The 14,219-nt window shown below is 41.2% G+C and overlaps 1 protein-coding gene across 2 annotated transcripts in view; it reads left to right on the forward strand.

Annotated features, from left to right (window-relative positions):
- The window catches only part of PARM1 (prostate androgen-regulated mucin-like protein 1), a 111,786-nt gene extending 104,794 nt beyond the window's left edge, over window positions 1-6,992 (forward strand). Inside the window, exon 4 of one of the 2 annotated variants that reach the window (XM_017852976.1) lies at window positions 3,040-6,992. In XM_017852976.1, coding sequence (XP_017708465.1) covers window positions 3,040-3,124 — 85 coding nt within the window. In that variant the 3' untranslated portion in view covers window positions 3,125-6,992. The remainder of the gene's footprint in view (window positions 1-3,039) is intronic. The other variant, XM_017852977.1, reaches the window with a different exon arrangement.
- The last annotated feature ends 7,227 nt before the right edge of the window (window positions 6,993-14,219 follow it).

Consider the following 14,219-nt stretch of genomic DNA (forward strand, 5'->3'; position numbering starts at 1 on the left):
CCCCATTCCAACATATTAATAAATTTTAAAAATTCAAATACAATAACAATCATGTAAGAAACTGGTTTTATAACTATGCCTGGGATATAGTTTCAAGAGTTCCTAGTGGGAGGGAGGTTCACTTTTCATTCAATGACATTTTTAACTATTTGGCAGATTCACCATGTGCTTGTATAAGATTTATCATATTAAAAATTAAAAAACAATATTGGCCAACATTCAGTGTGCATTTACTATGTAGCAAGGCTTTTATATTCATTACCTTATTTAATCCTCCTAACAACCACAAAGCAATTTTTTAAAAGTTTCTCCATTTTATAGATGAAGAAATAGGGGGTTAAAAACTTATTCAAGGACATATGTTTATTGACCAAACTTACATTTTATGGGAATAAAATTATATGATAGATATAAAAATTCTGTGAGAAGTTCAATTACCATACAAACGTGAAGCAGGAGTACCCTATCAATAAAGGAGCATGTTTATTAAGTAGATGTTTGCCAGGCTTGCAGTAGTAAGTTATGCTGAAATTTAGGCAGGGCTCCAGGGCTTTAGTTACAAGGTTTTAACTTGTTCATTCTATAGCTTCCATTTCTCAGCTATCCTGCTAAAGGACTTGTTTGGAACTGGAGGTTTTAAATTTGGGCCATAGACAGCCCATGACCTTTGTTTACCAAAACGACCTCCCTTATTTCTATAGATCAAAGAAGCAGTGGTGTTTCTGGGTTTCTATTTGTGGTCTCTTTCATTCCCACACCCACAGAAATGAATGTGAGCCTTTATGGAAAGCAAAGTAAATTGTGGAACATCTTCAGGTTTTCAGGTACATAGATTAGGTCAGCTGAGTCAGCCTTCAGGACATAAATCAGAATTTTGAAGGCTAAGAGTTTGAAATGAGCACAGCCAAGGTCTAGTTCTTAGCAAAAAAAAAAAAAAAAAAAAAAAAAATCTTTTACAAATACCTGGCAGATGTAAATAAGCTTCAAAAGTGCAATAGCATTTATTTTAGCACAGATAAAAGTATACCAAATGCTTTTTGCACCTTCAAATTGTGTTTTCATTTTGTTTAATTTTCACACCTAGTTGAGATAAAAAATAGTGGGAGTGGTCATTTTTTGCACTGCATCTAGCATACATGATTTCCAGTGGCAAGGTATAATAATTCATATGCTAGCATGAGCCTTAGAGGTAACAAATGCTCATTTTGTGATGTTTTTCTAATCCTGCCATTAGTTTTAGTCTTAAAATGACCACATTCCTTTCCAGGAAGCTCCCGTCTTATGAACAGATCAGTTTTGAAGGGAACTCTGGATTTATTTTTTCCAATCACTGTTTCTTTCATAAACACATATTGAGGACTTACTATGTGTCAGATATTCTTCTGGGTGCTGGAGTTAGAGCTAAGAATAAACACAACAGGCAAATAATCCATACCTACATGGAGGTTATAGTCTAGGTAGGGAAGAGAAGCAATAACAAGTAAATTATATCATGTGTTAGAAGGTGATGAGTACTATGAGAAATATTAAGCTTGGAGTCTGGGGTGGGAGTTGAAAACTTGAATTGTGTTTTAGTCTGTTTTCACACTTATGATAAACATACTCGAGACTAAGCAATTTACAAAAGAAAGAGGTTGAATTGGACTTAACAGTTCCATGTGGCTGGGGAAGCCTCAAAATCATGGCGGAAGGCAAAGAGGCACAAGTCATATCGTATGTGGATGGCAGCAGTCAAAAAAAGGAAAGCTTGTTCAGAGAAACTCCCGCTTATAGAACCATCTGATCTCACGAGACTCATTGACTATCATGAGAACAGCACAGGAAAGACCCGCCCCCATAATTTGATCACCTCCCACAGGGTTCCGTCCACAACATGTGGGAACTGTGGGAGTTGCAATTCAAGATGAGATTTGGGTGGGGACGCAGCCAAACCATATCAAGTTGTTAAGGAAGGCCTCACTGAAAAGGTGACATTTGAGCAAAGACTTGAAGGAAATGAGAGAATGAGCTGTGTGGAGAACTGGAGGACAATTGTTCCAAGCCAAGGGAATAGTCAGTGCAGAGGCCCTGAGGCAAAGTTGTGTCAGGCATGAGAGTGAGGAGAAGGAGACAAGTATGGTTGTTGCAGACGGAGCAAGGGTCCTTTAATAAGGGCTGGTATGCTCAGAAAAGTAGCTGGGGCCAGACCCCATAGGGCTTTGCAAGGCATTTTAATGACTTGGCTTTTACTCTGAAAGGAGGATCCATTCAAAGGTTTTGAACAGAGGAGTGATAACAATCTGATTTCATTTCTTATAGATGTATTATTAATTATGAGAGAGGGTCTCACAATTAATTATCCACCAAATTCTGCTTAACCCATATTGCCATTCAATTAAGGTGCTAATGAGACTCTGGGAACTTGAACTCTGACTGCTGGATTTAGATACAGGAGATAGGGATTTGGCTGACAGCTTAGTTGGATGACTTTGGGCACTTCAATTAACATCTCTGAGCCCCATTTTCCTTGTCAGAGAAATAAGTATAAACTATACCTGCCCCATGGCTTTATTCTGAGGATCAAGTAAAAACTAAATATAGAAGCACTTCATAAATTATAAGACAATATAAATGTCAGGAGAGGTGGTGATCGCAACAGTGGTTGTGGTTGTGTCACCATTATTTCAGGGAAAATTAAGCCCAGAACCCAAGTCAGAATGTTAGGAATGCAAGCTTCCCTTTCCCATCTCTTCTTATTAAATTACTATGGAAATGGAGCCTCCTCTTCCTTCCCCAGCACTGGAGATCCAGAAGACAACAAGGACTCAGATGATCCCAACAGGACGTGCCAGTCGGGATCCTAGCAGGAAGAACTGTCACTGACAGGGTGTTGGGTAGACCGGGGCCTCCACAGTGGGTGGGTCTGTTGTCCTAGTGACAGCATCACACCTTTCCCTCTCTTTTGCCCCGTAAGCATCCCCAGTTCAGTGCAGGGCATTACGCTGTCCTCAAATGGGTGATTTTCCAAATAATCACCACCCTCTTCTGTTTCTCCACCAGGCATTCCTCCTATGGAAGGCTTTTGGACGACCATGACTACGGGTCCTGGGGAAACTACAACAACCCCCTGTACGATGACTCCTAACAACGGAATATGGCCTGGGATGAGGATTAACTGTTCTTTATTTATAAGTGCTTATCCAGTAGAATTAATAAGTACCTGATGCGCATTGAATGACAATCTTAAGTCCTGTTTTGTTGGTATGGTTGTTTTTGTTTTCCTCCCTCTCCTCTGGCTGCTACAACTTCCCCTTTCTGGTACAAAAAAACCATTCTTTAAAGGTGAGTGGAGGCTGATTTGCAGCTGAAGTGGGCCAGCCTTGCACCAGCCAGGCCAGACCACCATGGTGGAGGCTTCTTTCCCCACTGCAGGACCCACTTTGAGAAGGACCGAGGAGGAGGATTTGGGTTGTTTTGTCAGGGGTTACTTTCAGGGGAACATTTCATTTGTGTTGTTTCTTAAACTTCTATTTAGGAAATTACATTAAATATTAATGAGGGAAAAGGAAATGAGCTCTATGAGGATTTCACCCTGCATGGGAGAGAGCAGGGTTTTCTCAGATTCCTTTTTAATCTCTATTTATCTGGTTGTTTCTGACAGGATGCTGCCTGCTTGGCTCTACAAGCTGGAAAGCAGCTTCTTAGCTGCCTAATTAATGAAAGATGAAAATAGGAAGTGCCCTGGAGGAGGCCAGCAGGTCACGGGGCAGAATCTCGCAGGTTGCTGTGGGATCTCAGTGTGCCCCTACCTGTTCTCCCCTCCAGGCCAGCTGTCTCTGTAAAGGATGTCTGCTCTGTTCAAAAGGCAGCTGGGATCCCAGCCCACAAATGATCAGCAGAGTTGCATTTCCAAAGAAAAAGGCTATGAGATGAGCTGAGTTATAGAGAGAAAGGGAGAGGCATGTACAGTGTGGGGAAGTGGAAGAGAAGCTGGCGGGGGGGAGAAGGAGGCTAACCTGCACTGAGTACCTCATTAGGACTAGTGAGAATCAGCTGTCGATAATGGCCGGAGACATCCACAGCCTGGAGGAGCCCAGAAACTCTTTGCTTTATACCCACACAGCAACTCGTCCACTGCTTTACTGTCTGTTGGATAATGGCTGTAAACTGCTTAAAAACAAAACAAAACAAAAAAGAGGCACTAGTCTATCTGCAATTACTCAATGAGGCATTTTCATAGGAAACAGACTATGATTAATCCGTTTATTCTTCCCACACACTTACCTTACTAATTCTTCCCTTTAATAAATGAGCAACTCTGGGTATAGTCTTAAAGTTCTGCACAATAAATTTTGAGAAAGAATTGTTCCTCTTTGTTGGCATCCGTGTATTGCAATCATTCTCAGCCAGGAGGTGATTTCGCCCCCTGCCTCCGCCCTAGGGACTTTCAAAAATGTCTGGTGACACTTGTCGTTGTCATAACTTGGGGGTGCTACTAGAGATCAGGAATGCTGCCAAACATTCTACCATGCACAGCATAACCTGCAACAGCAAAGAATCATCCACCCCAGACTATCAATAGTGCTGAGACTGAGAAGCCCTGATTTATCACAGTGCCCACTGTGACAGAACAAGACACTCACAGATTAGTGATACGTTTTACTGTTAATGAAGTGAAATGATCTGTTAAGTTTTTATCTCCAAAGTGTTTAGTTTATTGGCTGATGGGTTGTTCTTGGTATGCATGGTGACTTTTTATTTCTGTGTGCTTCCTAGAGAGCTTTATTTCGTGGCTACAACTCTGTCTTCTTGGAACAGCTGACATTAGCAAGCAGCATCTATGTCCTGATTTCATGTAGTAGAAAACAAACATTGGGTCCGACTTCAAAATGTGTTATATTGTCCTACAGTGTCATAAAAAACCTGAAAATGGACTTTTGTTTCTAAAGTTGGACCTTGCTGTCATGACTGTTTAGTTTACAGAAACTTGACCCCGGCTCGTCCTGTCTCTGGCTGTGGCCCGGCAAAGCACTGACATGAAAACCACCCTTGCTTTTCTAAACCCCTCTGGTCTCAGAGACAATAGGGGCAGTGCCACTTTCTACAACCTGCCAACCCACGCACTGAAGTAATTGTGAAAAAAAATTATTCCTAAACTCTCTAAGTGCAGACGGAGAATGAGCAAGCCCCAGCGGTGTTTTACAACCAGGGTGGGTAATGAGGAGGGGCTTACTGGAGTTGATATCTCTGAATATTGAAAACAACAACCAAAAAAGTTACCTTCTCAGAAAAAAAGGGCAGCAAATGACCAAGGGCGCCCCTTCTGGCCATGCTTGGCTTAAATAACTGTCTCTCTTTCCCCACCCCCATCATAGGGCTTTCAGTTTGGCAAAGGAAAAGCAGATAAAAACAGGACATTCCATATGTTGTTTTCTCCATTGGCCAAAAACATTTTGACACAGTGTTTGTGAAACACCTTTGGAGAGGTGCACTTCTGATTGCTGCCTCTGCCGTAAATGCTGGGGCAAGCCTCTTCCCAGGAACCATGGCCTTCTATAAACCGTGAACTCAAGCAGGCATTTTTTTTCTTACTGAAGGCTGCTACTGTGCAAGGGCACATAATGGGTTTGTTGCTCTTATTGGCTTCCAAATGTGTGTGGCAAAGAGAGAGATGTGGGCCTAGAGCAGATGTATTCAGCAAGGCGACAGTTTCCCATAACAATTCTAACACTTCTTATGTTATATGAGTGTAAAATACGTAAGGGTTGAACCTTATTTTGCCAAATGTATCTTTTCTGCTTTTGAATTGGCCAAAGGATTTTAGCAACTATATTCTACAAATGTTACTTAAAACACACACACACACACACATCTGAAATATATACCGAAAATTGACATCCTTGACCTCAGGGAGAGCACCTGTTCAGGTCTACCTAAGGGAAATGGCTCCAGTGGGTCTATACAACCATGTCCCATCCGTGGATAGGTCTAGTCGTAACACTTTAGAGAGAATGTCAGAGCAGGAGGGAGGCAAGCTGCCTCTTTTCGACCATCGACTGCAGATGATGAAAGAGCGGGATTCTACTTTGTTTTCTTTTTCTGTGGCCACAGTGAAATTTCCTGCCCTCCCTGCACGTCTGTGTCTTCATTTCTAAAATGGGGGTGATGCTTTCATATTGACCTCACCCCATACTACCTCACAGATGTGTTGTGAGGATTAATAAAATTACGTCTACGGTATTTTCAGTTTCTGGAGACAAATACTTACAGACAGTTTGACTATTATAAGTGATCCCAGTTTCTTGTTTGCTATGATACTAGTGTGTTGTTTTTACTTATTCTATAACATGACAGTTGTGTCCTAGCCACACCAGACAGCTATCTAAGCTCTGGACTACCCCTTTGTGCAGCTGAATCACTGCAGGGTTGACCATGCCTGGGGTCACAGCAATGGTTTCCATTTCTAGATGAAAGGATGCCCTAGGACATAGGTCTCAAAGACTCTTGAATCAGAATCAGGAGATTAGGGAAAACAGCATGGACACCTGAGCACTAGCAGCAGTAGACGTAGACCTCTGGCCTTTACCATCTGAGGTCTTCTGGATTATTTGTGGGCTTGATTTTGGTTTGATGTCATCTGTTTGCCCTTCATCTTGCTTGCAAGTGTGCATGGTTCAATCCCTCGCATTCAGGAAATGAATTTTGCAATTGGGCCAGATGCTAATTTGCACGTTGATTCACCTTCTTTGCCTTTAACCATTTTTTTTTTTTTTTTTTTTTTGGCAAATGAATGTACCATTTCATCTTTGATTTTAATAGTGCTAGTTGATGTTGGTAATAATGCTAACCAGGAAATCAATGCAGATTTCTCTCTTGCGGTGAGTTAGCTGAAGTCATTTAAAGATGGAAAGATGGGAAACTTCTTTGATATTTGATGTCATTGTATCCACATTTGTTGTAAGACATATTGCATACCAATTATAATTATATCAATTAAAGTTGATAAAAGCTTCCATCTGGCTGTGGGTGATTCACATTTTGATATATTTTGTTATTTAAACCACTTGATTGATATGCTCAACACTGCTCATATTAAGTAGTTCTGACTTGTTCTTAAAGAAAATGTATCCCACACCAGTAAATATTTTCTGCATAGCAGAAAGGGTTCTCTGACCTTGAAACAGAATTGAACAAACTTTTCAAGCAGTGATTTTACTCCCAAATATACTCTGGGCCTTATAAAATAGATGTAAAAACAAACACTTTGATTCAATGAGTTGATAGCAATACATAATCAAGTTATATTAAGGCATATTGGCACTAGTGACACATTTGACACTTGCTTCACTCCCCTTTAAAAATTAAATTCAGCATACTCATCCTTATCTGACAGTTAAATAGCAGGCAATTTCAGTCATCCAAAATGTAATTTCAACCCCCAAAAGCTAACTGAAGATGATTCTGATTCCAAAGAAAAGAGCAGCAGCAAAACCCATTCATTTTGTTCCATAAGAAAGGAATAGATCACCTACAAACTAGAACTTGTTGATTAGATGATGGGTATAAACTTGAGGTCAGGTTTAACAGGTTTAGTTACTTGGTCAGATTTCATAAGTTTAGTTACTCGCTTTCAGTGACATAGCATGGAGGATTGACTGGAAAGAATCAAGATAGGGAATGAGGATTGAGCATGAAACAGGCCCTTTCCATTAATTATTTGGTCATTTCTTGAGGGCCATTTCATGGGCACAAAAGCAACTAAAAACCCAATTATTCCAAGCTTGCCTGAATGAGGATTGGTCAGAAAGTTACCTTAAATGGGCATAGAAAGCAAAGGCTTAAAAAGAATGTGTAGTGTTTACATATTATGAATTTTTGTGTCCAAATCTAATTTTTCCTATAGTATAGGTTTTCTAGGTCAGACAATAATCTATTTAGATTATTTAGTAACATATCTGTGATCTTTTACTCCCCCAAAATTCGATAGCACTCTACAATAGCCGGCTACATTTTGAGTTTTGTCAGAAAGCACTGAATCATAAATGACTTTTAAAAGCACTGATCATATTGGGAAAAACCTATAAGAGGCATGATCACTTCCTTTAAAGGATCTAGTCTTTGGCAGATGTAGACTACATTTACTGCACCAAAACACCATTAATCAGTTTGACTTAACAAATGTACTGAATTTTTATCCTAAGCAAGGTATTCAATAATTACTACAAAAAAAGGAGTATAATATTCTTTAGGGAACTTGGGTGTCTGTGAGCATTATCTAGTATAATCCTTGCATCTGCTTTAGTGGTCATTACATTATCTTCATGTTACAGATGGGGAAACTGAAGTTCCAGAATGTTAAATTTATTCATCCACATACTAAATCCTTCTATGTACTCTGTAATGAACAAGATAGTCCCTACCCTCCAAGTATTTACAGTTTAGTAAGTGGCAGAGGTGGGGTTCAAACCATGTCCATCTGGTACCAGAGCCCTTGGTCTTTTATCACCCAAAGGACCAGTGTCCAATGTAAATCTTATCTGGGTATTAAGACCCTCCAACCTCCTGCTCATATGAGACCTTCCACCCCTTGCAGAAATTACTGAAGTCCCTCTCAGCTATTTCAGACAGTCTCAAGGGTGCCTAGCATGCAGTCCAGAGCAAGCCCAGTCAGCTCTTAAAGCACATATCCCCTGCCAGACACTGTCGCTTTCTGCTGACTCCCACATCTATGGCTGTGTTCTTTGCCAAGGGGGAGACTGCCTTCCCTCCTGTCAGGACACCAGCACAGAGCCCCATTGTCTCACAGAATTTGGTGAAAACCTCTCTTAATTTCAACTTACAGCCTCCCTGCTCTTCCCAGGAATCAGATGTGAATTCATGGCAGCCTAGGCTAGAGATGCTGCCCTCGGAGTCACTCCCTGATCTTACCCTGAGATTCCATCACCGGGCCAACTTGTCTTTCCTCAGGGTAATAATAATAATGACAACTTATTCTTACATATCACTTACTATGAACTAGATACTGCCGTAGGAACTTTACCTGGGTTAACATCCCTGTGAAATAGATATTATTAACATCTCCATTGTACAGAAGAGAAAACTAAGGGCCAAAGAGGTGGAGAAAATTGCCCAAGGTCACACAGCAGTGGGACAGAATTGAAATGGGGACCATGGGTCTCCAGGGTCCATGCTCTGGACCACTCCCAAGCCAAATTCTCACTCCATGCCGGAGATTATTGACATGTACGTGCTACTGCCCATCAAACATGCCCAGCCATGTGAGACAACCTGAAGCCAAAATTGGGCACCCAATGCAGAAGCAGCTTTATCCCTGAAGAAAGGTTTCTAGAGTGGCCCAAAGGGCCTATTTTAAGGGCACCCACAACTGGGCAGCTCTGTGGTTGAGCCTTTACACATTCATGTTTGTCAGGATGGTGGCTTGGGATTTTCTGAAAACAGTGGCACCCTCAGAACCAATGACCTGGCAGATTCTGACTTGTCTCTGTCTACACCATGGCACTTCCAGTCAAAGTCACTGATCCAATAACCACCAGCTCAACAGCAGGGCACTCCAGGCTGACCCTTCCCTTGTGACCAGATCCATACAGCAGCTGTAATGAGACGGTCTAGACTACTCTCTTATTCTCCCACTAGCCATTTCTCCCTTGGCATTTGGACAGAATTTGCTGCCACAAACACCACTGAGAAGAGTGTTGAAAAGTTCACATCGGTCATAAGCCAAGTGTTGTTAGGTGGTAAGAGACAAATGCTCACTGCCAGCCCCTGTGCCAGGACATTCAGAGGTTTGACATGAGAAATCAAGACACTGCTCTGTGTATTTCTGGAATATATGTTAAAGTATTGACACAAAGTTGTGGATTTCATATAAAACTTAGTTTCTTATACAGACTTTGAGAGAGCAGGAGAAAAGGTTAGGGAAACCACCAGTAGGTAATTGCTAAAATGCCAGGGTTTCTGGAAAACGGCCACCATCTCAGGCTACAACAGTAAAGTGAATGGTTCTCAAGAGCTCACTGGAAAGTTACACCTGCCCACACACCTGATGGCAACTGTTTCTGAAGAAGAATGGCTTTGCCTTTTTTCCATCTTCCATATCTTGCCTGAGAATCTCTCATAGACAAACTCTAGCCAGAGCCATAAGGGAAAGAGCATTCCAAGAAACGTAATTTCTGGCTTCTCCTCTGTATTACAAAGATCTTAGAAAGGTGATAATGCTGAGCTAAAAGTAAGCAAATAATCACAGGCCACCTCTGTTACCACAAATAAGAACTTGGCAAAAAGTCAATAACAACAATATGTTATCTGTAACATTATGCAACTGTACCTTACACAACTGAGGATGCACACACCTTCTCCCTAAAAAGAAAGACACATCATTCCATCTGTTGCTTTATCTCTGGGAATATTCATGCCTTTCCCAGTTCAGATGCAATCTTCCTTTGATACCAAATTATAGGGTTAGCCACTTTAACTCACTTTGTATTGGACAGAGGGGGATAAGAAAGGACAGAAAAAAGAACTGATTTATACACACACACATATACATATCAAAGCAAGCAAGAGAATATGCATAGTTACTAAAAATTCCCTTTTACCCCTAGTCATATGACTATATTGGTATTTATAACTTTCTTCTTCCACTAATCATTGCGTGTTCCTCTTGTCCTCAGTCGACATTTCATTTGGTCCTGGTTCTTTATGTGGCAGGGTGACTCAAACCTGTCTTCAAAATACAGCTAACCCTTAGGTACTAGGAAAGCAAAAGGGAGCTAGTGAACTGAATAATGTTTCTACCACTGAAAAGAAAGACCAGCTCACATTGCATGTAATGTTCCAAATATATTCCCCTTCTTATTTTCATTGTTTTTTTTCTCTCTCTCCTCTCCCATCCTTCCAGCCCACCTCACCTACCCTTATCAAAAAGGTAAAGAAAAAGTGGGGGAGAAAATAGAGAAGGGATTCAGAACCATTCTCAGGCCTTAGCTTGCTGCCTGAAGAGCCATGGACCATTCCATGCCCCCATCTGCCCACTAACTCCCCCCAGCTCTCCCATCTCTGCCTGAGCTCTTCTGAGAAGACCTATGCATCCTTCAAACAGGGAGGAGTTGATAAAAGACATGCCTGGAAGTGTGGGGGAGAGAAAGAACAAGGTTTTCTTAAATGTATTCACTTTCAACTTAGAAGTGCCATGAGCCATTTCATACCCATGTCAGGCTGCAGATGCTTTTACTGAGCCACTGATAACAAGCTCTGGAGCTGATAAGCAATGAAATGAAATACACTTAACTTTTATAGGATGAGTTATCCTTGATGACAATTAATCTCATGTCCTTAGGCCCAGGGACTGTCTGAGGGGTTGTCCCATCCTCCTTCTGAACATCCATTTCTAGAAAGAAGTCAAGTTCATCAAGCAGCTCTACTCAAGGGAACACAACCTGAGGCCTTTACCTGTCACGTTCTAAGGGTTTCCAGAGTAACCTGGCTGCTGGCTTCTCCTCCAAAGGGTGGAGAGGCTGGATTTCATGTCTGTCTCCTATAGGCCAGTTTCAATGCTTCATCTATCAGAGTTCAGGTAAATCCCTGAGCAAGAATTTGGGGCACTATTTGAGCAATCCCAAGGGGCTGGCAGGTGGCTTTTCAGTAAAGAACAGCACAATCATTCTTTCCTAGCCTCCTTGATCTCCTAGAAACTTAGGCAGCTGGTCCTTGAAAAGTAACAGACTCTAAATCTAACCATAGCCAAAACCACGAGCAAAGAAAAACTGGTAGACTGAAAATTCTGACAACTTTATATCCTTTTTCCCTTGGTTTCTCCTATAGAGAAGCGTAGGCTTGAGACACTAGATGCAAGAAGTCAGGGGGCGGTGGGAAATCCATGCTGCTACCTGATTACAGGCAAATGCCAGTTGAAACCAACAAGGATACGTTTGTTCACAGAGAGTCTCAGTGTTTACTCTCCTAAAAGCCCCATGGATTTCTCTAAGGAATGGCCTGTGATGGAAATTACAGTGTTGGAAGCAAAACATTCATTCACTCATCCATTCAATCACTTAACAAACAGTATTATTTTACACATTCTAGATACTTTCTTAGACATTGCATACAATATTTAGGTGAAACAATAAAACAAGACATGACCTCTCAAAAACTCATCCTCAAAATGCTTTGAATCTGTTAATGAAACAGTCCAATCTACAATTCTGTAGTGTACAATGGGCACCTTGGTAGAGCAATGTGCAGGGTACACAAGGAGCAAGAAGAGGATAAGGCCAAAGGATGTGAAAGCGTCCTGATAAGTGTTTCCTCTCTTCCTTTTTTCCAGATGTCTCTCTGATACTCATGCCCCACCGTCTCCCTAACTGACTTCCTGGGCCTGAATTTGTTCTCTGGGCTCTCCCTGTGAAGATCTATCCTTTGCCATCAGTCCCAGATTTCATCTGGGAAATTGATTTGCTCCTCCTAACTGACCTGTTTGAACCAGGTGTACTGGCCTTTTCTAACCCTGGTCACAGCCAGAAGAACCCCTCTTCCAGTGTCTGCCATGCCCAGCAATGCCACAACTGGAACTTGATATATAGTATGTCTTCGTGGAAAAAGAGAGAAAGTAGTCATCTTTCTTTATCTTGCCACACTATCCTATGGTAGTAATTCCCTAATGATATCCAAAGAGCTAGAGTGGTTTTCTTGACTATGTTTTCTGATGAAAGGTTGAAGAGAAGAGAAATGACATTTGTTGAATGCCTGTTACATGCCTACACATGAAGAATTAAGATCTTTTCAGAGAGCAGAAAACTGAGGCTTAGAAAGTTAAGTTTAAGTGACATTCCCATGGTTACACAGCTAGTGAGAGTCAGAGACTGAATTTTAACTCTGGACCTTCTTACTCCAAAATCTATGTTCTACCTAGTATGGAAATGTTTCTCAAACTCTAATGCACATGCAAATTACTGGAGATCTTGTTAAAATGCAGATTCTAATTCATAGTTTTCAGGTGGAGTCTGAGATTTGCATTTGTAATAACCTCCCATGGGGTGCTAATGCTGGGATACTGCACCCAATTTTGAGAAGGGAGATAATACTGAAGATGCAACCTTCTACACATAAGCCTAGGTAAACCCAAAAGACCCCACAGGATTCAGTTCTCAATAGGGGTGATAACACCATATCTTCCCCCAGGGCAACAAAGTGTGGCAGCATCTCTTAGTTGTGTTTTTTAGTTGTTACTATGACTGATGTAGTTACTGGCATTTAGTATCTGGGAGTCAAGGATGCTGCAAATGCTACAGTGAAAGAAATAGTCCAGGTTGATTTGCTCAGGACAGTCCTGCACAACCCAGAATTGTACCACCTACAATTTTTATAGCATCCCCATCAAGAAACCCAGAACAGTAATGTGGGGAGGTGCACACCACTGTCAGCCACGAGCCCTTTGGCTGCCTTATTTCCATGACTTGTTCTCAGTCATTAGAAACTCAGGTCTGCCCTCCAGCTGCTCTGTTCCAAACTGTCATCATTGACAGCTGCTCTCCAGGATATCACTGCACACACATGAGTGCATGTTGATGTCTTGCTAACTGAAACTCCTAAGTGTCAACAGAAAAGATGATCCAAAGTGGGCCTAATCGGAGAGAAGTGTGTTCACATATTTCTGTGTGCCTTCCAAGAGTACAGGGAAGTCACTATTACTTAAAATCGGACATTTTAGTAAACCATGTAGGCCAGCTGAAACATTTATATCATTTTGCATTCCATGAGAATTTCAAAGGGTATTTATTGAAAAGATAGGCAAAGAGCTCGCATCTACTAAGCTTCTTCTCTATGTCAGGAACTGGGCAGGTTCTTTACAAATGTTATTTCATTAGATCCATAGCATAGTGTAGTCATCATAGACTTAGACTACTGTGGAGCTACTGTGTCTGGGTTTGAATCTTGGCTGAGCTAATTACCAGTTGTGTGACCCTGAAAAATTTGTTTAACCTCTTGTTTCCTCAGTTTCTTCATCTGTAAAATGGGGATCAGAATGGCATCTGCCTTATTAGGCTGTTATGAAATGAATAGAATAGTGCCTGGCACAGAGCAAATGTACAAATGTTGTTTCATTAGATCCACAGCATAATAAAATATTTTATTTAGAAATAATAAAAGCATATTATTGCCAAATAAAATTACCATGTAAGGTAAATGATGTTCCTTATTTTACAGATGAGGAAACTGAGACA

Source organism: Rhinopithecus bieti, unplaced genomic scaffold, assembly GCF_001698545.2.
Source record: "Rhinopithecus bieti isolate Rb0 unplaced genomic scaffold, ASM169854v2 scaffold_35319, whole genome shotgun sequence".
Lineage (NCBI taxonomy): Eukaryota > Metazoa > Chordata > Mammalia > Primates > Cercopithecidae > Rhinopithecus > Rhinopithecus bieti.